Genomic DNA, 27,710 nt, shown 5'->3' with positions numbered 1-27,710 from the left:
TGCGCAGAGCATAATGCGTGTGCTAGAACGAGCTGGGGATTATAAGCATATTACTCATGACAACTTGCCTCAGGGGACCACTTGTAAGGAGTTTTTTTTTCTGCACAAGCTTCCACAAAACTGCCAGCCCCGTGACCTGTCCCTTCTCGGGTGGTGGCAGTTCCAGCAGTGGCTGGCATAGGCCACTGTGCTGGTACAGGCTGGCATGGTCTCCACACCACTCAACAGTACTAACAGGCAGGGACTCTGACAAGGCACAATGACATCTGTCTGAGGAAACCCGCACCCCTGCATCAGCATGCTATACTGGCACTCGGACAGGGGCCCAAGCTGGCACTCATAGGACAAACAAGCCCCATTAAGCTGATGTTCTGCCTCTCTGTCTGCACAATGTCTTCCGCCGCATCTCTGGCTGAAGCGGTGGCACCCTGTATGATACCGATATGGCATGCATTGGAAGCAGGAAAATCCCTGACAGGAGTTCAAAAAGACAAAAAAAATATATAACACTACACACATCATCTGAGAGATCTAAGGCAGGGAAATCAGACAGCATTACTAAAGAACCTTATTATCATGCAAATGCCATTTATTCCATTTTATCTCACCCTTCTCAATAGCCCATATGGCAGCGAGTCCGCACAGAGGAAGACAGGGGGAGACCTCACACTGGGCAGTCGGCCACATCAAAATTCCTCCATCTGTGGTCAATTGAGTTTGTGTGTGTGTGTGTGTGAGTGTGTGTGTGTGTGTGTGCACACTGGTACCAGTCTTCAATCCACCTGTGTCCTAGCAGTGCTAGCCCTCATATCACAGCCAAGATGCCTAACCACCGATCCGCAGAAGAGTGATTATTGTCCAGGTTGGACCGGACATGACAGAATTGCCAGTCAAACTTGTGTCCAAGAAGAGGGAAGGGGCCTCTCAAAGGTCCTGGATGAGTCATGAGCAGGGATCTTAGGAAAGTTTAACAGTTTATGTGTTGTGTGATTCCAGGTGTGTGCAGGGGCTAACGACACGCTTATGGTTACGAAATAAAACTAAAGAAATTAATTAGGGTTGGGCAATGTATCAATATTATACTGGTTTTGTGATATGAGACTTTGTATTGTCTTATATTTTGGATATTGTTATATCGTCATTTGACATACCAGTAAAGTGATGTCATTTTAAAAAACTTACCTGACTGTTCTACTTGATCTAATACTAACCTTTAGTCATTATATCCACATTGCTGTTGATTATTGATCATAAATTGCATTGTTTTAATATTTTGTGAAATTGACCAATAACCATCCCGACAATGTTGTCACAATATCCAAGTGTTTGGTCAAAAATATCGTGATATTTGATTTTGTTGCTCAGCCCTAACATTTATGAAGTGCTTTTGAGAAGATTTAAAAAATAACATTAAATTATTGTGATGTTAATTTAAGGCCCAGCTGTAAAATGAATAGAGAAACTATGTGAAACAAAGTCAAAATCAAATCTATATAATTAGAGTGGACTGATGTCATCTTGTGTTACTCATGTTTAATATAATTTGATACTTTTATTGGACTTGAAATGCTCAAAATGTAAATAGCAATCCCCTAAAATGAGGCCTGTGAACCAATCAGAAATAAATACCGTAAATCACTTTGATTCGACCACTAATCAAAATCTAATCAACGGAGTTTGAGATACTGTCGATGGACAGATGGGACAGACGGAGACAAGCTCTCCGACTTTCTCTGATTTCACCGTGCAGGACAAATCATGCATCTTGACAGCAACCAGACGTACAAGATAAGCAGTTTTCATGCTGTCTGAAGCAATCAATTTAAAGAGAATTAAAGAGCTCAGTGATTATGATGAGAGCCTATTAAAATAAAATAGCACTGTAATCAAAATAATTTAGAGATTTGGGGAGTGATGCAACGCCCTTCAATGCAAACAAATATGCATGCATGCAGGTGCAAACACACATACACAGAGAGAGTGGGAGAGAGAGACAGAGGCATGCATCCGACGGATAAACATCTCTGATGATTAACCAACAGTTGAGCAATGGGCTCGCTACACGCGTGAACACAAGAGTGGAAAATACACATGGGGAAACTGAAATGGAGTGCACTCTAACACAGCCTGAAGACAAGAATCAGAGGTGGGAGGAGGGAGGGAGCAGCTGCTCAGGCATACGGAAAAAGGAACTCCAGAAATTAATTGCTGCAGATCAGGCCGCACACATGACATATATCAGAAATTTTATTACCGTAGTTTGAATCTACTCTTAATTCCAAAGCACAGCCGCCATAAGGGAATAAGTTGATGTCTGCTTTAGTGAGGCAGAGAGACTGTTACAGTCCACATACTCTTTCCTCTCTGCCACCCACTCCAATAAACCAAGGTCAGATTACTTGCGTCTGCAAGAATCTTCAAAATAAAATGTAGCAAAAAAATTCAGCAACTTATAAATCAATTAATAACTAATTATTTATTCTTTGCTAATCACCAGTCTCTGGCATTACTATCCTTAAAAGTAGCATGTCTTGAATGACGTTGCGTGGACTGGGATGCAATAGCACTGTAGTGCCCATCGAGTTTTGGCTCCAAAAGTTCACCCAAGAGCCAAAAGTGGATCTAAAATGGATCGTGTACTACATCACTCTCAACTACAGCCCACCGACACGCTCTCAAAATGTAGATTCGCCACTGTCAAAGTTCAACCTGTATAACAAAACACACATCCATGTCGATATTTCCAGGGCCCAGTGATGCAGAGGCTTGACAGTCTGGGGTTCGTATATTGTGTTTTATCCAACTTAAATGGAGTGACACATCATGCTCACCTCCCAATTTTAAGCCTGTCACTCATCTCTACTGCAATGAATAAAGCTCCGCACCAGTACAACCTGTCACTCTGTCACTCAAATGTTTAAAAAAAGACTTCACGTCACTATTCAGGTGGAGCTGGGGAGGAATTCCTCTGTCTCGTTTGATTTTTCTGTCTAATCTTTCATTTTATGTGGGCTCTTTGTTATCTCCCTGAAGGGGGAATCACATTTTAATTAGGTCTATCCTTGGTTAGCGGTTCATCTTCACATCTCCCTGTCCTATGTGCTCATCCTATGGGCTTTGCTTCCTTGTCAGAGACTCTTAGTCCTCGCTCCCTGTCACAATCTTACATCTCCCCCATCTTGTGCCATCTTTTCATTCTTTAACTGCTCCATCTCCACTCACAATCTTGCTCTCCTGCTGCTGACAACAAAGAGCGCCCTGTCTGACAAAACCTGTTTTCTGCAGATGGGAAAAACGCAATAAAGAGTCACAACAATAGAAAAAAGAGAAAGAGAATGCATATATTAGACATCATAAGTGCAGAGATTAAACGAAAATAGTTAACTGTCGGCTCCTGGGCTCTAAAGCTCACCTGAGGTGTCTGAATCTATCTATTAAATGAGATATTAAGCAATCTCTGACCTCTATAGAACCAGAGGGAAGTGGAATATTTTCAGGACTTATCCTCTCCTGCACACCCACCGCCTCCTCCTATCCTTGAATTATGGTGTCACTGACTGACATAAACCAAAATAAACAATAAACATTTGCAAAAGAGATGAATGAGCGAGCTAATGAGATCCAACACAACTGTCGTGTAAAGAGGCAATGCATCACAACGCTAGGATGCTATACTAATAATAGAAGTTTGTCATGTGCTGTTTTAGCGTGACGGTGACACATTTTAGCCTTTGATCCTGCTGTGTTTTTTTTTTAAAAGGGAGTGCGTGAGACTGAAATAGTTTTTTTTTTTTTTTTACCCTTTCACTTTAAAAAGCCAGATTTTTCTCCACACACCAGACGTATAGTCCTATTGACAAAAGGTGTCATTTTCACTGACAGTGTGACAAAGTAGCTGTCAATGCTGATCAGTAACTCTATCAAGTGCTCGCTGACACATGCCCCATTTTGCACGCTTACCCTTAAAAATCCATAAGCAGAACCACACATGCTTTTGAGATACAGTAACACAGCAAACTAATGATGTACAAATATGAGGAGAAGGGCAAACTATCACCATGTAACAGCGTCTGATCCAGGGAGCGGTGCAATGCAAAACACTATAATGACTGGAAATGCACCATGAGAATCACTTATCATAGTGTCTTATAAGGCAGGTAATGGATTATGTTTTGCAGCTTAGGGCTGCAAAATTGGTATTATGATACACACTTCACAGAACAGCAGTCACAGCTTTGGCTAAGACTTTTTTTTTTTTTTTTTTTTTTTAATATGGACCAGTGCTGAGACCATCAGTGTTCAGCCTGTGGATTGATTACTGTGCTGAGAAATTATGGCTCTTGCACACCTAAGCTGCAGTCCAAGTTGGGGTCCAGCTAGCGGCAGGGAAATGCTTCGAGTAAACACAGCGATGTGTGCACAGATGTCATGGTTCAGATTTATTTAGAGGGCAAATGCTCCATTAGTTGGGCTTTTTAATTAGCACACTTGTGAGAGAGGGTCATTAAGGATGTCTGACAGAGGACCTGCTGATGAGGAGGATGGAGACACTGCTAGCTCCAGCTTTGATACCACACACACACACAACACACACGCACGCACGCACACACACACACGCGCCTACACAAGCAAAGATCTGCTTAAAAACCAATAACATCTCACACGGTCATCGACAAACACAGCAAGTCAACGTCACGGGTGCCACAACATTTCCACTCCAAAATGGCCACAGAGCACAAACAAATCTCCCACAAGTGTCTTCATTGACAACAGCACCACACACAGACATGCACACAAACACACACCGAGCCTATTAGAGCCATTTACATTCAAATACATATTCATGGAGAACACGACAGATCAGAGGGGATTGTCACCGTACCATTTTCAGGGTGCTCGGTCTCTCCAATGCTGCCATCTGGAGTGGTCCTCTCGTAGTGGTCCTCAGGCAGGGTCAGGGGTCCGATGCGAGGACCAGACGATGATTTGCTGCTGGGAGTCTCTGATTCTTCCAAACCGCTGTCATAGTAGCTGTGCTGAGAGGCATCCTGCAGGTCCTGCACAGGGTTGGCCGTGGAGAAGGTCACTCGCCGATGGGGGTGCTAGAAAACAGACAACAAATGAACATCTTCGACACCAGTATTTTTCAGCTGCACTTTTCTTTCCATTTGATGGTGCCATGGAGACGGTGAGCAGGTTGTACGGCAACAGCTGCAGCTTGAACCATTTAAGACTAGTGTCTGAATTTTTGCCGGCCTTATAAAGTTCACACTTCAAAAGTCAGAAAATAGTATTAAATATTAAAATAGCCTTAAATATTAAATAGCCTTATGCAGTATTATTATTCTGGAGATTATATAAGGTAGAATATATGAACAGAGTGAGGATATGGACTTAAATAATAAGAGCAGAGCAGCAGAAGTTGAATAAATTGAGACCAAAAATACCAACACAATTAAAAGGGTCCCATAAAGAACTCCAACATTTAAATATCTAAATATGGGGCATGTGTTTAAATATTCTGTATATCTAAAGAATGATTAAAATATATTTGTATGCAGTGCATAATACATGACAGGTTGCACTGTATGCGTTAAGGTCAATGTGTCTAAAATGCCATGTGTTTCTCTTTTTTTTAATGGAAAGAATGCTGATAATGTATGGTGTGTAAAACACGTCATCTAAGATAATGAAACAGCAGGTACAGATCCAGGATACAGAATGTGAGGAATTCATATTACTGGTTCTCCATCTTATCAAGAGCTCCAGATGGAGGTGGCGTCGAGTACTTACAGAAAAAAAACAACAATGTGAGTGCCATGTGTATTATTGTCAGCCATGTTCACAATTATACTCAGAACAGTCGCTTGCATAGATGTAGACTCTGTATAGAGATACAGAAAAAGATTCCTATGTATGGAGACAATGCCTTTACATTTGTATGGATGTGAAAGCAAACATTACAAACAAGCGTCATAGCGTGTCACAGAGATTGAGACGGTGAAAACTGTTATTATAAGACAGACAAAAGTTTCATTTTCTAAATCTGCCACTGCCAAATTAATTCTGATGACAATGATTGGTACACTAATCAGTAGCCCCAGTGAGCTACTTCCTATCTCCATATTTTAATATTTCCCTTTTTCCACAGCTTTTGATGTTTAACCGAGTGGCAAGCGAGACAATATTTCTGCCGTTTAACTGAAGAGGAATCCCAAGAAGATCTAACTAAGGCTAACGAAAGCAACAAAACAGAGCTTTGGTTTGTGACAGTCGCTGTTTTGCCAGCATTAAAATATAATATTAGATCTCCTTTCACTCTTATATACTGATGAGATTTGATGAAAGAATGAAGGAGTAAATGAATGAATGAAAATGCTGATGAAATCTTAAATTTGATCGCCTGAAGTGGAGCAGAGCAGCATACAATAAATCAGTCACGATCACACCCTTTATCAAATTGAATGGCTTGTAAATACAGTTAGGAGACCATTAAATTTCCTCTTCCAAAGATCAGTTTACTAATGGCTACTTACCACCGATCCACAACAGAAAGATGACTCCTCACAGCGCACATGCAATCGCACTCTTCCCTCCCTTCCCCTTCCCCTCTTCCACTCTTCACATGAGCACGTCTCGTAAAAAAATCAGGAAAGCACTGATACAGCAGAACAGGCCTGCCTCTGCTGCACGAGTCAGCCCAGATCAATACCACGGTCCTGTGCTTTCTACCATTCCACCACTTTTCTGGCAAACAAATCCATGCTAGAAATCATTCAAACCATCGGCCTTTTAGGTCATATACACACCAGATATTGAGAAATGCTTTCAGAGCTTAGGTAAGTGCCATCGACACCGCGTTGTTAATACTGTTAGTGGGCTTCGTCATGTTTCCAGAAACCTGTTCATCTACCCATCATCTCAACCAAGTCACTTTTTTCCTTTCTGCACTGATGCATCTCTTGGTCTTTCATCTAAATAATGATTACTTCAGTTCTGGCGTGCATCGTATTTTTTTTTTTCTCCCAGCAGCCCTCCTACATCAATAAATCATACATGATATACAGTAAGAAAGAGGCTTTGGGCCTCTCAGTTAGCTGCAACATTTGATGGAATTTGAGCTAAAAATTTCCAGCATAAATAAAGGATTTTTGAAACCAAACCAAGCAAACGGCTTCTTGTGTCTTCTGTTTGTGATTTGTATGCTTGGTGCACAAATGAGAACAAGAGGGCAATGAGAGGTTTTGAGGGATAAAAATATGGCATTTGTTTTTCTTTCTATTAAACATGCTCTTTGATTGGTGCATCTTTGCGCTGTTTTTCGACTGTAAAAAAATGTGCTTGCAAGCTGTGTGTTGAGCTGGGGCTACAAAGTAAGGACACGCTGTTTATCATTACCCACAAAATGTTGAATTTCATTAATAGTTCTGCACCGTACAAAGTGTGAAAATAGACCGTGCTTAACAAGAAGTCTCAATAGAGAAGCACTCCAGCACACCAGTTAATGGTGACTTATTCTACTATCATTTCTGTGACATTTCAGTACCAGATTGAACTAGATAAATGATGTATTTCAAAGGTGCATTCTTGAAATATGATTGGGGGTCGCCGCGGATCCACGACTGTTTAAATGTGAGGGGGCATTTAGTTGTTTAAATATGGATTCTAGCTTAAACTTCTCCTTAAGGCATCACTCCGGAGAGTCAGCATGTTTCCTGGGTATGATAACTAGCTAAGGCTGCAGAGATGGGAAATAGATTCTCCTTTTTAGTCAGAGCACAAATCCTTTGCCAGGCCTTGGGGGCTGTAGGGATGCGGCAAGACGGAAGGATGGAAGGGGAGGCTGAGCAGGAGTGGGGAGTTGGTCAGGCAGACACGGACGGCGCTTTGGCTGGAGGGGACAGGCAGAAGGATTAGATTCTGGGAGACTGGAGGCGGGAGAGCGGGATTGTTTGGGCATTGTGGTAGGAGTAAGAAGCTATGGGGCTGAGAATGAAAAGAGGGGACATTTATGATGACATGTGAATTCATAACCCCATTTAGATTGGGCTAAAATGGCCTCATTAATACGCCTAATATTACGATCTCAACGCAGATGGAAAGAAACAGCGGGATACTGTCTTTACAAGGGGACCAGGACACATTTTAACAAAGTAATAAAAACCAATCATCCGCTGCCTACCTAGAGCTCCCATAGCCCTTTTTTTCTGCCAGAAATATTATATACAGCCTACTGCATCAGAATAATTTCAAGCCACCCATGGTTATAGCTGAATATACCGAAAGATCCGGAAAGAGAAGACAGTCATTTGTTTTTTTTCTACTATTATATACGTGCAAACAGGATTTCCCTTTTATAAAATGGCAAACCAGCATTCTACCACTATATTAAATTAATAAAAATATATATAAAAAATACAATAGCTGCTGCTGTTTTTCCAACTGTTTGCCTCAAGCACTTCAATGCCATAGATTTCATACTTATCTACACCCTGACTATCGCATCACCTTAGAGCTGAGATTGATTTGCTTTACTGCCTTGGACATAATGCGTTTGGAAAAGAAAAACAGCACACTGTATGACATTGTAGGTGTACAGGTGCCTTTATACCCTATCTGTAGCCTCACAGGTACATAACAGTGGTAACACGAGTCAACACCTGAGCTAGTCAAGTTTGAATGGACAAATCAGCCACTTGTTATGAATCACACTTATATGAGAGGTTTGCGAAACCATCACCTTGATAGAAGTTTGTTCAGTGCTTAGAACTGAAGAACAAACAAAAGATTATTTTCTTTGTAGAGACAGAAGAATCTGTATCTCACGGCCAGTACACTTTTTTCTTTTGCAAATATTTCACTTTTCGAAATAAAAAGTTTTGGTGGCTTATTCTCTGTACAAAAAGACAGGAATGAGTTTACTTTGATAGATATTTCCAACCTTACTTGTATACAATGCAGCGGTTATTGGCAAAATTTTTCTGTGAAAGTAGGAGAAGAGGGAGCTCTTCTGGATTTTTAGATGAGGAGATGTCATACTAAAAGGCCCTGTCACAGAAAACAAACATTCTTAAGGCACTCGTGGGCACGATACAAGTTAAAAGGTACACTAAAAGCCTTTTGATGTGCTTGTACTTGAGGTTATGTAAGTTGAGTGTACTCATAGTTAATTAAGAACTATTGATGTAATGAATAACATCTATAAGAAAAGACATTTGATTTAAAAAGCACTACACTTTCAATCCCTTTGATCTTCCCATTGATTTTGTACAAGACAGATGAACCTACACGCAGTATGTGAGTGCCTGTATTTTATGCTGAGGATGACTACACAATATGATATTAAAACAATGGAAGACTACAACACAATATGTCAAAACTTAGCTTGAAACGTGTCTGGTTATGGTTAAGAAGTGAAATAGTCTGCAGCAGATAAGGCTAAGTGATGATCTTTGTAAGTAAAATCAAGAGTTTGAGGGTTAGGGAAAGAGAAAACTGCTGCTCTGATCTAAAGAGTGCATTTTAGGTTATGCTGAGACTGGCAGCCGACATCAGATTTTTGGCACGCTGAGATAGAATATATATTTCATTCATCAGAACAGATCTAATCCTTATTCTTGGGTGGTTTGATATCTGATTTTAACATTGGCTTTCAAACTGGCCTTTACATCAGCTGCAAATTGACACATAACAGTGACGTCACGTCGAGGGAGCTGTTAGCCCCGTTATCTTGCTGCGGCTGCTGCAAAAAAACATATATCAACCACCTCTGTCACTAATGTTGTCTGGTGTGATGGAGGACTTCTGCACTGAGACAAGATATTGCTATGGTGTGAAAAGTGAGAGAATACATCTCCATTATTCACCCAGGCTGCAGCCTTGCTGTTTTGTGTCTGTATCGGGACAAATGCACCAATAGTTTGCGTATGTACTGGCGCCTATGTTGTTTCCACAGCAACTGACGCAGATGGGATATCGTTGATGGTTTTATCTAATCACTTGCAAATAACAGCCCGGACAGTCTGTCCTAAAGATTGGATTGGAAGTAAAAAAAAATAATGCATTAGCCTGCAGCTTGAATGAAGCGATATAAAGGGATTCCTGGGGCAAATGGCTGTGCCTAAGCAACAAGGAGAGCATTTGGTGACTGTGCAGCATCTCTATTGCCATTGCTGATTTGCACCACTGATCCCTGATGGGACAGCAGACCCCACTGCTGTTGTTCCAGTTCCCAGTCCATTTTGAATGCCCTGGAGCTACCTGACACCACTCTGCCGTCAGGTGCCCTGTCATCCAGCCAAGCCTCACTGATTGCCAGTGCATCGGGCTGCCGGTACTTATGCAGATGGGAGAGCTTTTCCATCTTCTCTGCCACTTTTTGAGCAGATTTCCAGCAGAGTCACAGGTGAGTTAGATTTAGTGTTTGAATCTCTGTCCCACGCTTCCGAGTTTGCATTTGAGTTTTGACTGAACATTTGGCGATCAAGCTGGCGACTTTGTTTTCTGTACTTTAACTACCTTGTAGAATTAATTCCCTGGCATTCTGTTTTTCACAGCAAGTGACAGCTTTATGGTCGGTACATATGGTGCGGCTAGATACAATCCATATAGTGTGGTGACAGCAGAATATTAACATCATTATGTAGTACATTCAATATATATCTAATATATATAACAATGAAATTATTATTATAGCAGAATAGCACTCTGGTGGTTCTTCTAGACAAGCCCCCCCCATTTAATATGGATTTTAATAATAGCACATCTTTTAATATCCAACCTGAGATTTAAGCTTGACGACGCATGTAATCTTTCCGGCTTTAACCTCTGAATTTTTAACTAAAGTGGCTGATACTTCATTTATGCCACTTAGATTGCATCTCAATTTATGCTGCTTCGACTGCATGCAAAAATATATCTGGATCAAAGTAAGCAATTGCATGATTTTTTTTTATTTTTATGAATTAATCATAAACATAATCCTTTTTAATCAATCCAGTTATCTATTTTCTTCCAATGACAAATAACAACATACACTTGATTGGTGTAAAAAAATAGATTAGGTTTTAATTTCTCCCTCTTGACATTTTATTGCTATGAAGGCAAAATAATTGTTTTTCTATAAGATGAAACAATCAGTCAAGTAAGTAACATTGTATTTAAATAGAATATCTTGTTGCTTCCCATGCCCAATGGGTAAGAATGTATTTGTTACAGTAAGCATGCTCTTGAATGTAAAGGCTCATGCACACCTTCAGTTTTCTAGACAGGTGCGTAGGAGGACATATTCAGGGGCAGTTACAGTTAGTTTGTTGCTGACTGTTTTTAATCTAATTTTTTATGACACAGAGGTATTGTTTAAGATGAGTCACTGTGGCCAGTGGAGAATAATCAGAATTTCAGCAGGAGGAGGAGAGACTTACAGGCGCCTGAGTTGCATCATTTTGAGGATGACACATGAATGGGGATAATAACCTACTAAACATAACCGTTGCTTTGTTGTATAGCAACTTGGGTGCAATTTGCTTTGTGGAAAATACGGCTTCTGCAAAGACAGTTAGGGTGCAGTATCTTTCCTTCTAATAAAAGCAAACTGGTCAAATGGGAGGCTTCAGAAGGTAAAGAATGTATGTTTCGCACAAACAGAGGAAGGGAGAAAGAAATCTGTAAGGTTTTGCATTTAATTTAGTTTGCAATGGAGTGCTTTTAACCGCCTGTGAAGCCAAACAGTCATAGTATACTCAACTGGAATACCCTTGACTTCTAAAGCTGCGGGAAACCTACTGTACGGAGCCCTGTTTATCAATCCTGAGTCGAGGTGTGTTGTATGTGAACCGGCGCTGGAAGCCAGACTCTTCCTATTGAATCACAGTTATGTGTCTCTCAGATATTATGAAATGGGTTTTCTGCCCATGTTAAAGGAAACGGCTGATGTCTCAGTGCCCCTGTGATATGAAAAATTCAATTTAAAAGGATGAGAGAAAGAATGGTGCACGGCCTATTTTCATTCCCCCACACTGAGAGATATGAGAATGATGTTCTGTTGTGTGGAGGAAATGATGCCAATCGTACTGCAGAGAAATTCCTTCATAATTCAATTCAATTTCTTCTAAATCCCAATGGCAAGCTCCTCTGCCAAAGAGAGGCAGGATGACAGAGACAAAAAGGGAGGGCTGGAGACTAAGATGGAAGAAGAAGGGACTAAAGATTGAGACTGAAACAATGGAGGAATAGAGAGAGAGAGAGAGTCACAGAGAGCAGCCAGACTCGCTGAAAGGTAAGAGGAGACAGCAATACAAAGTGGAGGGGAAGTGGATGGAGGAACATTTTTTAGTGATGATTAATTTTGATCAGTGTGGCATTTTAAGTACAGCCAACTAATTTTCTCTAATTACCTCTCTGCAGCATCTGACAGAAGCAGAGAAAATCATGTTTTGTTGAGATCTGAGAGGACAAACTGCTAATTTTTGTGAAGTGGTGTTCAAACTGGTAGACAAGTATCTAGAAAAACTGCCGTATATACGTTCTCTGTTATTCTAGGTGTAGGACCGGCGACAAAATGCGCATGTGAAAACTCTCTGATAGCGTCTCAGACTTCTCCCGAACGTGGGACCAAGAATTTCCATTTAGTTACAATGTTTGTGAGTACATCCTGGCTCTGGCATTTTTGGGCGTGTACGCAGGAATCAATGAGCTGCTGCCTCTGAAGGCACAGAAAAAATGAGCTGCACCAACAAATATGACAATGAAGAAGTGCACTTCTCAGTGTATGCAGCAAGCATAAAACCATAAAGACTGAAGCAGCTGCAAAGGAAATGCATATGGAACTGTTTTTATTTTCCATTCCACCATTATGTCCTCCATTCTCATCCCATCTACTGCTCTCTTCTTTCTTTCTCTCTCTTTCTCCACAGGCACACACACACGCACACACACACACACACCCACACACACAGTTGTTTTTGTAGGTGCAATAGCTCCAAGGCAAGCAGCGTGGAATTGGAGTCTTCAAAGAGTCTTGGATTATCAAAGAGACACAGCTACCAGAAAACTAGGGGACACGCTGGAGAGGGGGAGGGAGGAACATAAGCGGGAGGCGGGGAGGGGGAAAGAGTGCAGAGGAGTCAGCATGGGTTTGGGTGGAGGATGAAGTGATCAGACAGGGGAGGGGTGGGGGTTGAGGGGTGGATAAAGACCAGAAGTCCCTTTGTTCACGTACTGTAAATGGAGGAGGAAAAAAAAAAGGAGCTGGAGTGAATGCATTAAAAAACAATCACATAGAACTTAATGGTCTTGATAGGCAAGACTGAATTCGCATTCTTCACTGTCTGTGCTGCCGCCTATTCTTGAGTTTCTTTTTTTTTCTCCTACACAGAGAATTTCATTTCAATGGGAGCACTGGCCTTGAAATACCATAATGTTGTCACAGTAAAACCAAGTATTACTGCAGCAGGACCCACCATGTGTGAATATAGCTGCCACATCTAATGACAAATCTGACTGCTCACGCCATTCCATATGACAGGATGTGGGAGTGCTGGTGTGAATGCATCACCCTTCGACAAAAAGCTCTCCGTCAGCCCCTCTGTCCCACAATGAGCTATGGGTGTCTCTTTTTTTTTTCGTTCCCCATTACAAGAACACCTCTCTCTATAGAACACATTTCAAGTCAGTGTATGAAACTGATTCTGGTCGGTTCACTGCTGTCAGCTGCGGGGCATCATCCAACAATGATCCTGTCCCGCTGGCGCAGACACCACACATAAACCTCCCACCTTCGCTGACTTGATTTGAACTAAATTTGACTCATTTGGTGGCGATGAGAGCGTAAAATGCTCCTAACATGCAATGTCAAAAACAAATCTAAGTCCTAACAGTCATCTTCCTCTCTGTGCACAGCGCTTCCAGAAGCAACGGAAGTGCGTGAACAAAAGTAGGCATCCATTTGGTTATTTTGGGGAATAGTATGACATCATTTATTCTAAAATGTCACTCTATTTTCACTCATGTACAGTACCATTTTGAGGGACTTGTACTTGACTTTGGTATTTCCTTTTTATGCTACTTTATACTTCCAATGCACTGCAATTTGGAGGCAAATATTGCACTTTTTACTCCCTTACATTTATTAGTTCCACCAAGGAGGTTATGTTTTTGCATGTGTTGGTTGGTTGGTTGGTTGGTCTGTCGCCAGGATTTCACAAAATCTACAGAACTGATTTCCACAAAACTTGGATGGAGGATGGTTCGCGGCCCACAATGGACCCCATTATATTTTGGTGTGGATCAAAAGTTAGTAAAGAGACGGATCCAGGAATTTTTCTCACTTTCTTCAACATTGCGAGATTTCTAAATTCTTCGCTAAATTCGCTAAAGGGAATGTTGTATGGATCTTGAGAAAAAAAAAAAAAACAGCCATATATATATCTAATGAGTGCAGCCCAATGCTGATCCAATTAATATTCAAATATGTTATAATTTGATTGATGTTGGATGAAAGGGGACTGTTGGGCCTTGGTGGAGGCATGCGTGCATTGAATCAAAATGTCATTCCAGTTTGGTAACTTTAGTTACTAATTACTTTGCAGATTGAATGCTGCATCAGAGCAATTTAATCAATTTAATTTATTGTCATTTGGATAAAAAAAAAAATAAAAAATAAAAAATATCAGCAAAATGCTGAATAGTGGATCCATTAATTGGCCAGGCCAATAATCGGTCGGCCCATAGTGTACAGTATATACACGTAAATATATGTAGAATTTAATTGAATTTGTACTTTTGATTTTTTTTACTTTTTGTATTTATTGCCAGATAAATACTAGTACATTGAATATACGACACTTTTACTTCAGTACTATTTGTATGAGTAACATTTACTTTCACTGAGGTAATGTTTTAACATGATATCTTTACTTTTAAAAGGGGCAGAGGAGTGAGGGTTGTGTCTATGAAGCAAGATGTTGAAATGTTTCTACCTCTGTCCACACAGACCACAGGTGCAGGTGTTCTGCGCTGGTTAGATGGCATCCTTGAGCAAGGGCACCCGTGTGCATTAACATAACCACAAAACCCCTCACTGCATAAACAAGGTCCAAAAAGTGTTTTTTTTTTTTTTTCAGTTTCAAAGCCGCAGTTAGCTGATATAATGAAGTGTGTGGAGTGTACACAAACAAAACAAAATAAAAATGTAATGTAAAAATATAATATAATATGGGTCAAGAGCAGAGACAACTTAAGAAACTGATAAAATATCAGACATTCAGACACAACAGACTGTTATTTTAACTGTTGTTATCCATGACGATCATTTTGTCTGCTTCAGTCAAATTGCTATTGATTCATTAGTAATAGTAATTTCTTTGAGTTTGTGTGAGTGTAATATAAAAGTCACTATACACAGCGAGTCAGAGCTGATTAATAATACAAAATATATTTTGTTTTAATTAGTATTTTTTATGACATAATGAAATAACATGATGGAATGAGGAAACACAAATGTAATATTCATCTGTGTCTAGAGAGATTTGGTGGGGAGGGATAAGCTTTGGGGAAAGTCTGAGAAAGGATCAGTGGTAAAACTTAATTGGGAAGGGCACAGGATTAAAACTTTGATTGGTTTAGGGTTTAGATGGGGAGGCCTTTCTACTGACACTCTCATTGTCTTAAACTGTGGGGACTAAATATGCTAATATGTGCTCAGTGGGCACAGTTTTCTAGGGCCAAAAGAAATCCTAAAGCATGATTTTTAGACTTGCGCTTGCAAGTGGTGTGCTACTAGACACTATAGAAAAAGGAATCAATGATCTGAACAGAGAAACAAAAAGTAAGAACGGGAGCAATGGAGGACACAATACAGAGCAAATGAAGAAAAGAGTCCGAGTACAGTACATAGAGTTAAGATGGAAAGGGAACTGCAAAAGCTATTCTCTGCCACAATACAAAAGGGAAAAAGAAGAACTGAGAGAGAGAAGAGGACAGCTTGCCACAGCTGTTTGGTCGAAAAGATGTGAGGTTAGAAAATATTTTATCAAAGAAGAGTGATGTTATGAAGATGTCAAGATAAATAACAGCAGGAGGGTGAAACACCATCAACAAAATACAATTAATATGACAGAGGAGCAGCTTTATTGATGCTTCCTCTTTGGGCTGGTCTGCTACAACTAAAGATTTTTCTTTTTTACTTTTAAGAGTCAGACCTTTTGACCTGTGCATGTAACAGAGCTTTAATAATGCACTACAAAAGTTTTATCATAAAAATGGTGGGTTTTAAACACTGAACAGCTCTTAAATTTTTACCATGTTCATCCATTCTCCACCAGGCTTTAAACAGCTATGTGAGTTTTCATTGTAATGATTGTTTTCACTCTTATCTGATTGAGGAGCCACGGGATCATGACCTCCAGTTTATATTTACACAATTAGCCTTTGCTGTCTGTCTTTTTTTCTAACATACTGTATAAAATACTTCATTAGTTGAGCATGTTGTTGTATCTCCCTGATGTAAAGGGTTCATGTAAGGTTAAATCATTCAGATTTAGAATTTCATCATTTAATCTCTACAAGACTTGGTTTCTTTTAGTTGCTCCTTTGACCAAGAAACTAAAGCTGCAAAAAGCTGCATTTTAAAAAAATATATATTATTAAAATAAATGTTAATTAGCTCTTGTATTCTAACAGTAATCACTATTAATGAGGGTTTGGTCAGTAACCCATGTCTTTCCTCCATCTGCTCATGCAGTAAAAAAGAAAATACTTTTTTCTGGTATCCCTGCCCACTTTATCCAATCAGGAGAGAACGCCATAAAGAGGCAGTCCTGTCTGCTCATGAACTTGTAGAGATCAGGATCCTCCTATTTGCTGCTATGTCTGGCGATTACCGCTGCACCTTTATGTGGTGCATAGAGAGAAGGCAGGGGACTGCTAACTGCAAAACGGACAGGAAGTTAGCTCAATCGACGACAATGCTTACGGCAGCTTTAACACTTCCTCTGAGGCCAAAATATTCTTACAGTAGCTTAAGCGTGTAATTGACCCGCTGATCCTCCAGGATGTGACCTCGCCAAGAAGCATAGTAGAAAGGGCCAGAAAGTCAGCGATGGGAGTAGGTCGGGGTTGGTAGTAAGACCAGAGCTTGTGACCCGTGAGAAGCAAATAGTCAGTCGTGACCGTTTTAACAAAGGACATGATGTTTTCCTAAACCTAATCAGGTTCTTTTGGTGCATTAAACCTAACTGAGTAGTTCTGGTGCCTTTATTTTGAAAGTGTAACCGGGCACTGCGTGTTTGTTATTACTAGCTTCGCCACAAAGCAAGACTGTGTTGTTGTCACGCAGAAGCTAGGCCAATCACGACAACAAAATGGTGGACTGGAAAGGACATTTAAGTCTAACTCTACACAGGGTGGGTCTATTACAGGCCAATAATCAGTCGACCCATAGTGTACAGTATATACACATAAATATATGTAGAATTTACTTCACATATGTATGTACTTCACATTTACTTTCACTGAGGTAATGTTTTAACATGATATCTTTACTTTTAAAAGGGGCAGAGGAGTGAGGGTTGTGTCTATGAAGCAAGATGTTGAAATGTTTCTACCTCTGTCCACACAGACCACAGGTGCAGGTGTTCTGCACTGGTTAGATGGCATCCTTGAGCAAGAGCACACTTGTGCATTAACATAACCACAAAACCCCTCACTGCATAAACAAGGTCCAAACAGTGTTTTGCTTTTTTTTCTGTTTCAAAGCCGCAGTTAGCTGATATAATGAAGTGTGTGGAGTGTACACAAACAAAACAAAATAAAAAATGTAACGTAAAAACATAATATAATATGGGTCAAGAGCAGAAACAACTTAAGAAACTGATAAAATATCAGACATTCGGACTGTACAACAGACTGTTATTTTAACTGTTGTTATTCATGATCTAAACATCATTATTTTGCGTCTGCTTCAGTCAAATTGCTATTGATTCATAAATAATAGTCATTTCTTTGAGTTTGTGAGAGTGTAATATGAAAGTCAATATACACAGCGAGTCAGAGCTGATTAATAATACAAAATATATTTTGTTTTATTTAGTATTTTCTATGACATAATGAAATAACATGATGGAATGTACACAAATGTAATATTCATCAGTGTCTAGAGAGATCTGGAGGGGAGGGATAAGCTTTGGGGAAAGTCTGAGAAAGGATCAGTGGTAAAACTTAATTGGGAAGGGCACAGGATTAAAACTTTGATTGGTTTAGGGTTTAAATGGGGAGGCCTTTCTACTGACACTCTCAATGACTTTTACTCATGTGACCAGAGCTTGAGACCCGTGAGAAGCAAATAGTCAATGGTGATTGTTTTAAGAAAGCACAAGAGATGTTTTCCTAAACCTACTCAGGTACTTTTGGTGCCTAAACCTAACCCAGTAGTTTGGTGCCTTTATTTTGAAAGTGTAACCGGGCACTGTGTGTTTGTTATTACTAACTTCACCACAAACAATCACGACAGCAACATGGTGGACCGGAGAGGACATATAAGTTTAACTCTAGACAGGGTGGGTCTATTACAGGCCATAATCGGTCAACTCATAGTGTACAGTATATACACAAATATATGTAGAATTTAATTGTATTGATACTATTTTATTCATTTTATTCAACTACTGACACAGTCTGGCGTGTCAGTAGTCGACCTAAAGTCTAAATCATTTCCAGCAACCACAACAACAGAACTTGCATTTAGAAGTGTTGTGAATTAGAGAGACTACTTTGTACCTTGGCCAGCAGGAGTGCAGGTTAGGTGAGAAATGTCAACTATTCATCACAGACAGACTTATCTTTGTTCGAGTGAGCAGACTGTGGTTATTTGTACAAGGTTCCTGCCAATAGTCTCCTTTATGATGTATATTATGTTTGCTTGCTTCACTTTTATATACAGTACATATACAAACTCAGTAAAGCCCACTTAAGATATGAACAACATGAAAAGTATTAAGATTTGGGTCTTTATTTACTGTAAAGCACTTTGTAACTTTATTTATAAAAGGTGCTATATAGATAGTTATTATTATTATTATTATGTGAATATTAATCTATACAAACTGCCATCACAATGGAAACACTACACAGATAGCAGTAGTTTCCTTGATATAATGCAGTAATGAAAATCATTTTCTCCCACCATAGCTATGGAATCACATCACCTCACATGAGAAAACATGGTGACAGTGATTTTAATATTTCCAGAAACGTGGTTTCAACTTAAAAACCTGACACCATCTGACCTCAGCAGGATATTTTTGGTGGCACTGTGTGACTCTGAACCTCTGAAGCAGGAACATCACTTCTCTCTTTAGTAAAGCTCTTCTGGTGAAAAACAGTCAGTGCTTCACTGGTGTAGAGTTCACTGCTTTTAACGGGAGTAAAAAGGAGCTGATTTCATTTAGATATGATAGCAACAGACTCTCACCACAACTATGACATGTAATTCATCCTAATCTGGCCTCTATTACTTTGCTGCAGGTAAAAAAATAAATCTTTGGGTCAAACCCTCATGATCTGACACCGCTAACTGAGCCAGCATCTAGGCTTGAAGTTTGAAGTCCCTAATTTCCTATGCCAAAAGCAAGAGAAATCAAATTTTACATAAATGTCTGGAATTTGCCAGATCACATCTGGTCATGCTCCATAATGTTGCTGAGCAGACGCTTTGGCAGCTTTGCAAATTGCAATAGCTGTGTGTGTTTGGCCTATGGGTTCAAAGCCCTCTAATGGTCAATTGCAACTATATTTTTTATCTACATAACGTCCCTGGGGCAAGTTTCCAATTCAATCTCCAGTAGTTGCAGTCCTAAACAAAACTGAATTAAAGGCAGGCAGAATTTAGAGGCAATACTTTAACAGTGACATGAAAAGGAGTAAAGCCGGTGGACCGACTTCCCACCATGCTGACAGGAAGGATGAAAAAGGTCAAACACATTCATTTGGACTGTTTGGAGAAACAAATATCATTTTTGTGATAGTTTTCAGTTTTTCATCTGAATTCACAGCCTTGTCTGACACAGATTATAGCTGATATTAGCAGTTTACATCACCTTTTCCATTTGTTTTAGCATGCAAGCAGTTGCTTCAACTTCTGTGAAACCAATCAATATTTAGTGTTTTTGAGCCCACAGCAGAAGTTGCACAGTCACCACACCTTAATAGCTGTCTGTAGGCCAGTATACACTCTGTCAGTGTAGTCCTGTCAGCAAGGACTGGTAAGCTCATTTGAACAAGGTTTATGTCAAGTACCCACTTAAATGGTTTGATACTTCTAGAAGTACATACTCACAGTAGATTGTAGATAGTCAGTTAGCTTCATCTATATATCCTTTATCTATTCCCCATAATATATATATATATATATGTGTGTGTGTGTGTGTGTGTGTATATATATATATATATATATAGTAAAATAAGCATCTTCCAAATGGTCTCTCTGTCAGACACATAAGGAGTTAATAATGCCAGAAGGGAAAGATAGATGGAGAGGAAGATGGGCTGATGAGGGAAGCAAAGAATCAGACATGAGAGAAATTAATCCTCAATATCCACTCCCTGCTGGGTACCTTATTGCCTCTCAAACTTCCCATCTTCAGAGTTAATATCTCTATTCCTGCTGCATCTGGCTGAGAAGCATGCATATACTTTCATTTGTTTGAACTGGAACATAATTGGATTGGGGAGAAGGATGAAAAAGCCTTCAACCATACTTAAAACTTTTTTTTTTTTTTTTCCTGGCCATGCTCTAATATGCGCACGAGAGTGTGCGATTCAGCGTTTGCGTGCGTGCGCATGTGCACGTACATGTATGCGTTGCTATTAATAGCATCTCTCATGGTCTCGCTTGTCTTGATTTGTTACCCGGCATCCGAGATGTCCCGATTGGCAATACATTCCGAGAGCTGGACGATTTTGGAAGTGTGTCTGCATCTCATTCTTGCACTCAAAGTAATCCTATTCGATGCAACTGGATGGGGAGCCCTCATGCTCCTCCATCTTATCAAGGAACTGAAAAATCATGCTTAATTAGATTCATAGTGACCTTTTTCATCTCTGGCTACAAGCGCCCAGTCGCAGCCGGAGCAGGATGTGTTCTCAACATTGATCTTTCTGCAGACCCGGGGATTGAGAAGAGCCCGACGCGATGAAACGAGGCAGAAAAACAACATATCAAAAATCATCAGATGAAGAGATTACTCTGTTTGAGTGAGCTGCTCTGTGTGTTGAGGCCTTTAGGAGTTAGCGTGTTTTTGTGAGAAGAGCTCTGTAATCCACCTACTGCATCTCAATCAAAGAGCAAACAAACTCGCACACAAGTATCAACTCCTGCCCTCTGTCTCATCACCTATTTGCCAGACATGCACATGTAATCCATCTGCATTTCTCACTCCCAGATACTAACCTCCTCTTCCTTTTGCAATCCCACCCACCCTGCTTTCCCCCACTTTCTGCAACAGCAGTCTGCAACTGAGCAACGATCTTCCTGCGGGCTTCAAACAAAAGATGACTTACAACTTCCATCCAGCAATAAAAAAAAAAATAGATGCCCTGCTGAGCAAACCAGTACATCGTGATCTGCCATTTCCAGGGGAATGTCGGCTCAAACATCTACAACGCACATTTGCAGCACACATCACTAAAGCTCAATTAAGTTCCAGTTATAAATACCACGCATATTACCAAAAAGGAGCTTTTAAGACATCTAAGCAAACAGCCTTGACTATAATAACATGGGGAATTCTCATTTTCAAATGTTAAAACATATGAGCACATTTTGTCGTAGTCTCTCTGCCGCTGTGGTTATACTGTGGGGGAATACACTAGACACAGTTGATACAGATATGGTATGATATTGATGACAGATTTGATTAATCTACTGATGGAATTTTGTTGGAGTGCTCCACAATGGGCTTTAGACAGAGCCCCACAGCAGAATATCTAGTATGAATACTCAATTGCCATATCCTTTCAGAGCTCATTTGAGTCATATCTGACATATTTATGGCTCATCATGTCATATCGTAGCCATCAGAGTACAAGCACCATGAACCATTTAAATACTGTGGGCCATGCTGTCATCTCCTGTTAGCAACATATGTCTGATCGATGCATAAGAAGGGGCACTCAACTTGATTCTTCCAAAGTGCAGCACAGAAGCAGAGCCCAGAGTTGGTGAATTTACTGGCAGGAATGAATTTGCGAGGAGGCCTATTTAGTCGAATAAAACAAAAATAAAATAAAAAACAATTGACAGCTTTATATCGAATGGAATGCATGAGAGGCAGATATGCCACTGGAAGCACAGGAAAATACAACAAACAGGAGCCTTATCTGGATACAGGATGGAACAATATCTTTATAAAGAAGTACAAGTTAACAGTTGCACCCAAGAAATCTATAATGATCCTTTGTGTGCACCTTAACAGAGTTGCCTGGCAACAGAACTCGAGCTCTGCAGTGAATTTAAGTGTCAAACGAAATACATTTGTAATCCAAAGGCAACATGGATTAAATTTTAGACAGTAGGAGTGCCTCTTGGACAAGATTTCAATAGCTAAGGTGGGCAAAGTGAATTGGAAAAAGGCAAATAATCTTCTGCACCTCAATAACTCTCAGAGCAGCAGCCCCTACCTGAATGTGGATGGTTGAATGAGCACAAAATAAGCACAACTAATTAACTGTGGAGCTTTAAAACGGGCCATCTTAATGGATGCACTTATTCATCTGCCTTCATCTGGAATCTTTGAAATATCACGAGGGTGGACGTGAGGCTGATAAATCATGATAGCGTATGGATCAGTGTCATACCTTTTTCCTCTGAATTATTGATTCGCTCATAAGCAGAGCTGCTGTTTGAAAACACATTTCCTGTTCGGATTTGGCCACTAAAAGCCGCTTGATGAATATCACATCAAAAAGGGGGATCATGGAAAACAATGCTTCTAATATGCTTTATGTATGAACAAGATGAAGATTCGCAGAAACACGCTTGTTATCCCCCCTGTTCCCCGCCTCTCCGTCTCAAACACACACAAACGCAAATGTTTTATAAGCAGACTGCTTATTTTCTGCTAAACAATGTTAAGCATTTACACAAAGGGACCCAAATGAGCCACTGATTGACGATAGAATCAGTGCCCAAGCAACCCATCACAGAGCCTCTCAATCCCACATATGCATGATTAATACATCAAACAACATCAATTCTCCTTCCTCTTCCACTTGTCAATGAGCGCGCACGCACGCGCGCACCGACAAACCCACTAACGCGCGTACACACCCACTCGCACACAGACACAATGTACCCAAATCCTTACAGGACTGCGCATGAACACACAGACACTGCCCCCTCCATCATGGTTAATACATCAAACAGCATTAGCTTCCTGGATTCCTGAAGCTTAGACAGACACGGTTCTGACAGCCCATGATTCCTCACTGGCTGCTCCCCCCCCCCCCAGCTTCCCCACTTTTCTTTATTCCCTATGAAGTCTGTTTGGGTGGTTACAGAACATGCTGCCAAAATAGATTCACTTACATATTACCTTTGCTTTTTGTAAGCTTGTATAATGTCATGTTAGAAAGCCATCTCTACAATAAGATGACACCGCCGAGGAGCTTTAGAGGCTCCGGAGACGTAACAATAATAACCGCAAGCCCTGATCAACAAACTCTTTATTTCATACTATTTCCATATTCTTCTGACATCAGCTGGTATTTATGAGCACAGATATCCAAGAGTTGCTTTTGTAGCATCAGTTCACAGAGTCCCAGATCAGCATAAAGCCAACAAGGCCATCAAATGCATTCAAATCTAACCTTTACAATTCAAATATGTTCTGTTTTTGGAGGGGGCATCTCATACTGTAACATCAATGAATAGCTCTCCAAATGAAGAGAGCAGGTGGTCCATTGGGTCACAGTCTAATAAAATGGACATTCATTAGTATATCTTTAGCATAAAATGCTAGAGGCCTCCTGCATATGATCTCCATGTGATTTTACAGTGCTTTCAGCTGGATATTGATTTGATCCAGATTTTTGAGATGCGAGGTGTTGCCTTCCTATAAATTAGTAAACCAGAATCTTCTCGTTTCCTGCTGTGAAACCTGAATCATAAAGGAAGTATTTTGTCGGAGTATATCTCCCCTAATACTATGGACAAACTGTCAGTTTTTGTGATGCTTTCGACATCAAATGAATAAACATGCTGATCCCACCAGTCTCCATCTGTTTCCATCCCACTGTGTGCTATAACAAACACTAAAGCGGGCGTAAAAATTCTGAAAAAGACCTGCAATTTAAAGCCCAATATTTACCTTATTCCAATACAAACCACACCATGCTGCTATCTGTCAACTGGTGTGCTATCTTCTGTTATCTAATCTGTTTTTAGAGCGAACAAGTGATTTACCAGTGAGCTTCTTAGGCAGCAAAGACAGATGCCGCACTGATATTTTTCCACCATACTTTCATTGGCTTAAAGTAGTAACGTTAAGGCACTTAGCAGATTGCTTCATGATTTTGAATGGTATCCAATGAATGTAACTCCTCAATAAATACAAAAACAAAATGAAAGGAAGGTTGTGTGTGTTATGGATAGCCTACTGGGCTGCTGATAGTGTAGCTTAAGTGCAGAGAGACTCACATGTAGTCTGCTATACTGCAAATCCTCAAAAAGAGGATAAAGAGGCTTTAAAATCACATTTACAGCACAGGAGCAGCATCCCGCTGATAAATACAGATCATGGTATTTGACCCTGTCCATCAGCGCACTGGAAGGCTCATGGCTTCTTCACTATAGAGTCACAAACCAGCTTTTGTCACTAACAGATACAGGGCAACACTTGGATAACTCTAAATAATAGCACCAGCCTGTGAGACCGAGGGAACAACTCGGGGGCATGTCAGCTATGACTCCTGAATTTCCCAGAATTGCACGCAGCTGTTTGACCTTTCATTTGTATTAAAAAAAGAAAAAAAAAGAAAAAAACATGGCCTTAACCCTTAGAATTGTGTTTTGAAAAGCCAGAATGCAAGCCTGTTGTGAAATACGTTGTAAGTCGCACAGATCGATAGGCTTCCTAAAAGCCAGCACGCCATATTTGTTCCCTCATAACATTCAACAACAACCTTAAATGTCAATACTGATCACCATCTGCTAGACATTTTCTGTACTACCTGAAAGGAATTAACTTCACAAGATTACAGGAATCCAATGGCAGCAGGAGCATTGGATCCTGCTCCTCAAGCCATGTTGTTATTGCTGAAACCAATAACCATGCTCCTAAGACACTCCTAAGTTAATGGGAAACCTGTGACCTTTATTGGGCGAATGTGTCACAGCAGGCTTTGTATTTAATAATACAAACAAGATTCCAACTGTATGATTAGCTGTGTCTTTGCACAGAAAAATAACCTGCAGTTTTAGTAATATCTGGCAGAAAATAATATTTTGTATTTATTGATATTTATCTCTACAGAGGGCTCCAAGTGTGGAGCTGCTTATGAATTCATAGTTGTGTTTTCTTGGAGGGAAAACACTCTCAGAGCTGTAATGAAAATAATTAATGGATATGGAAGTGATTTTTAAGGGTGGGTTTGTGTTTTATCAGCCCTGAAGTTTCATTGATTGGAAATATTTTATTGTCCCCACAATCTAACGGGAGGAAAGACTGTGGATTGGCGCCTTACTGTCTGTCTACCCATTTACCAGGCACATTAATTGATTTGATTTTGACAAAGCAGAAGGACAAAACACATAAGAATTTTAAAGTAAAACAATCTTGCCTGAGCACAACGGATACTTCCCAAATCTCTCTGTATTCTGTGCATATAATGTACTGAATACCAGCAGCATTTCTATATCACAGAGATCCACATTAGCTTGTCAGAGGGGAATTAAATAATTAAATTGGATAGGAAAAAACCATACATGAGCTGACATCTGATGTTTATTTATTTATTTATTTTATGTGACAGATACACAGCATAGATAATTCACCATGTCACATGCTGTAACATTTATAATTGGCAACTCTGGTCCCTACAGTGCATATACAGCGCAATGAAAAATACATATCTAACAGTAAAAAGGCAATAGTAGAAATAACACTAGAAAGTACTGGGAAAGTACATACAATTCTGGGAGAAGTTGCCTGATCCCTTCGGAAACAGTTCAATATTAGCTTTAAAATGGTCCCCTGTAAGGAGGTCCACATATTTACCCAGCGAATATGGAAAAATCCCAGAGTAACTGAGCCAGAAACCCTGAGAGGTTTCGCCATGTCACCGAGCCCACTGAGCAGCATTATAAACGTTTATGGATACAGTAAGTTTAGCATCGCAAAGTCAATGCAGTTATCGTGCTTAATGTCTTGAGAACATGGGAATAATGGGGTCTTATTGGCTCGCCATCTCAAATCTTTACAGCACGAGATCTGCTGACTACTGATCGTCTTAAGAGTCTTTATAATTGTCGAAGACTCGTGAAGCAATTAACCACATCGAATTAAATGCAAGAAGACTCACAGTCTGCATGAAATGATTAATAGATCCTAATGTGCTTGTAAGTGAGGCGTTGCAACCTTGCGCTCTATTTCTACCTGTGAATAAATGAGAATCTAACAAGACTGTTTTGGTTTTTTTTCACAGTGAGTTCTCATATTCTAACTTTAGGTGAGGGCCAAGGTGAAAAGTGGTTATCTAAAGTTTTCTTGGTGTTAAGTGTTAGATATGAGTTTTTAAATCATGCTGATATGGATTGCAGAAGCTGCCACAGCTTTATACAATAAGATACCTCTGCTGCTTATACAGAGCTCTAGCTACACATACAATAAAGCTACACTTTCCATATTTTAACGTTAAACTGATTCGGGACCACAGAGATTCAAGCACTGTGGATCATCAGACAGGCCCGGGTTGATAACCGTGTTATTTGATGGAGATAATGAACAACCACTCCAGGAATTCAGCTGTGTTTTCTTCCTACAGACATTAGAGGCATATGAGAAAAAAATAGCTCTATTTCCCCGGTGGCATTTTAGTGACATTTTGATGTGAAGCGTCTCTGGCGAGTTGGGCAGAAATCTAGTATAAATGTTCAGATAAAAAATCCTCTGCGCCTGATAACCACCACGTATCATCTATCTCGGTTCGATCGCCCAAGCCAAAATCCAGATGACCACCCTGAATCAATACGAGGAAATTAAATGTGTGTTCTTTACCTAATCTTCATGGCGTCTCTCTCATAACTAAAATGTGTTTTCACAATGCGCTGGTGGCTAACGCTGCTACCGGGCTGCTGGAAGCAGTGGCAGGGAGGTTAAGTTTTAGAGTAAATACAGTCATGGCAGCTTTTCACGAGTGTTGGAGGTGGTTTGTCATGCTTTTCCCCTTTCCAAACCTGAATGAGAACAGACCTGGATGACTCATTGGCACTACAGTAGTAGGTTTCTGCTTTATTTATGAGAGCTGGTGGTTTTCTCCTGCGTGTCTCCTAGGCCCAGTGATTCATGAATGGACTAGACAGCCTGAGCCTGCAATTGTGGAGGTGCATTGGGAGCAGTGGATATTGAGGATTAATTTCTTTCGTGTCAGACTGTTATTCCCAGCCCCCATCAAATCCATCTCTCTCTTGCTCTCTATCTACAATGACTTTCCCATTT

At 40.2% G+C, this 27,710-nt stretch overlaps 1 protein-coding gene across 1 annotated transcript in view; it reads right to left on the bottom strand.

Annotated features, from left to right (window-relative positions):
• Positions 1-27,710, bottom strand: part of pcdh1a (protocadherin 1a) — a 77,763-nt gene that overhangs the window by 12,714 nt on the left and 37,339 nt on the right. The window contains exon 3 of the mRNA XM_073479598.1: positions 4,883-5,102. Coding sequence (XP_073335699.1) covers positions 4,883-5,102 — 220 coding nt within the window. The remainder of the gene's footprint in view (positions 1-4,882; positions 5,103-27,710) is intronic.

Source organism: Pagrus major, chromosome 13 (genome assembly GCF_040436345.1).
Source record: "Pagrus major chromosome 13, Pma_NU_1.0".
Taxonomy (NCBI): domain Eukaryota; kingdom Metazoa; phylum Chordata; class Actinopteri; order Spariformes; family Sparidae; genus Pagrus; species Pagrus major.
The sequence above is the reverse complement of the archived record's forward strand: the minus strand, read 5'-3'. Positions and strand labels throughout refer to the sequence as shown.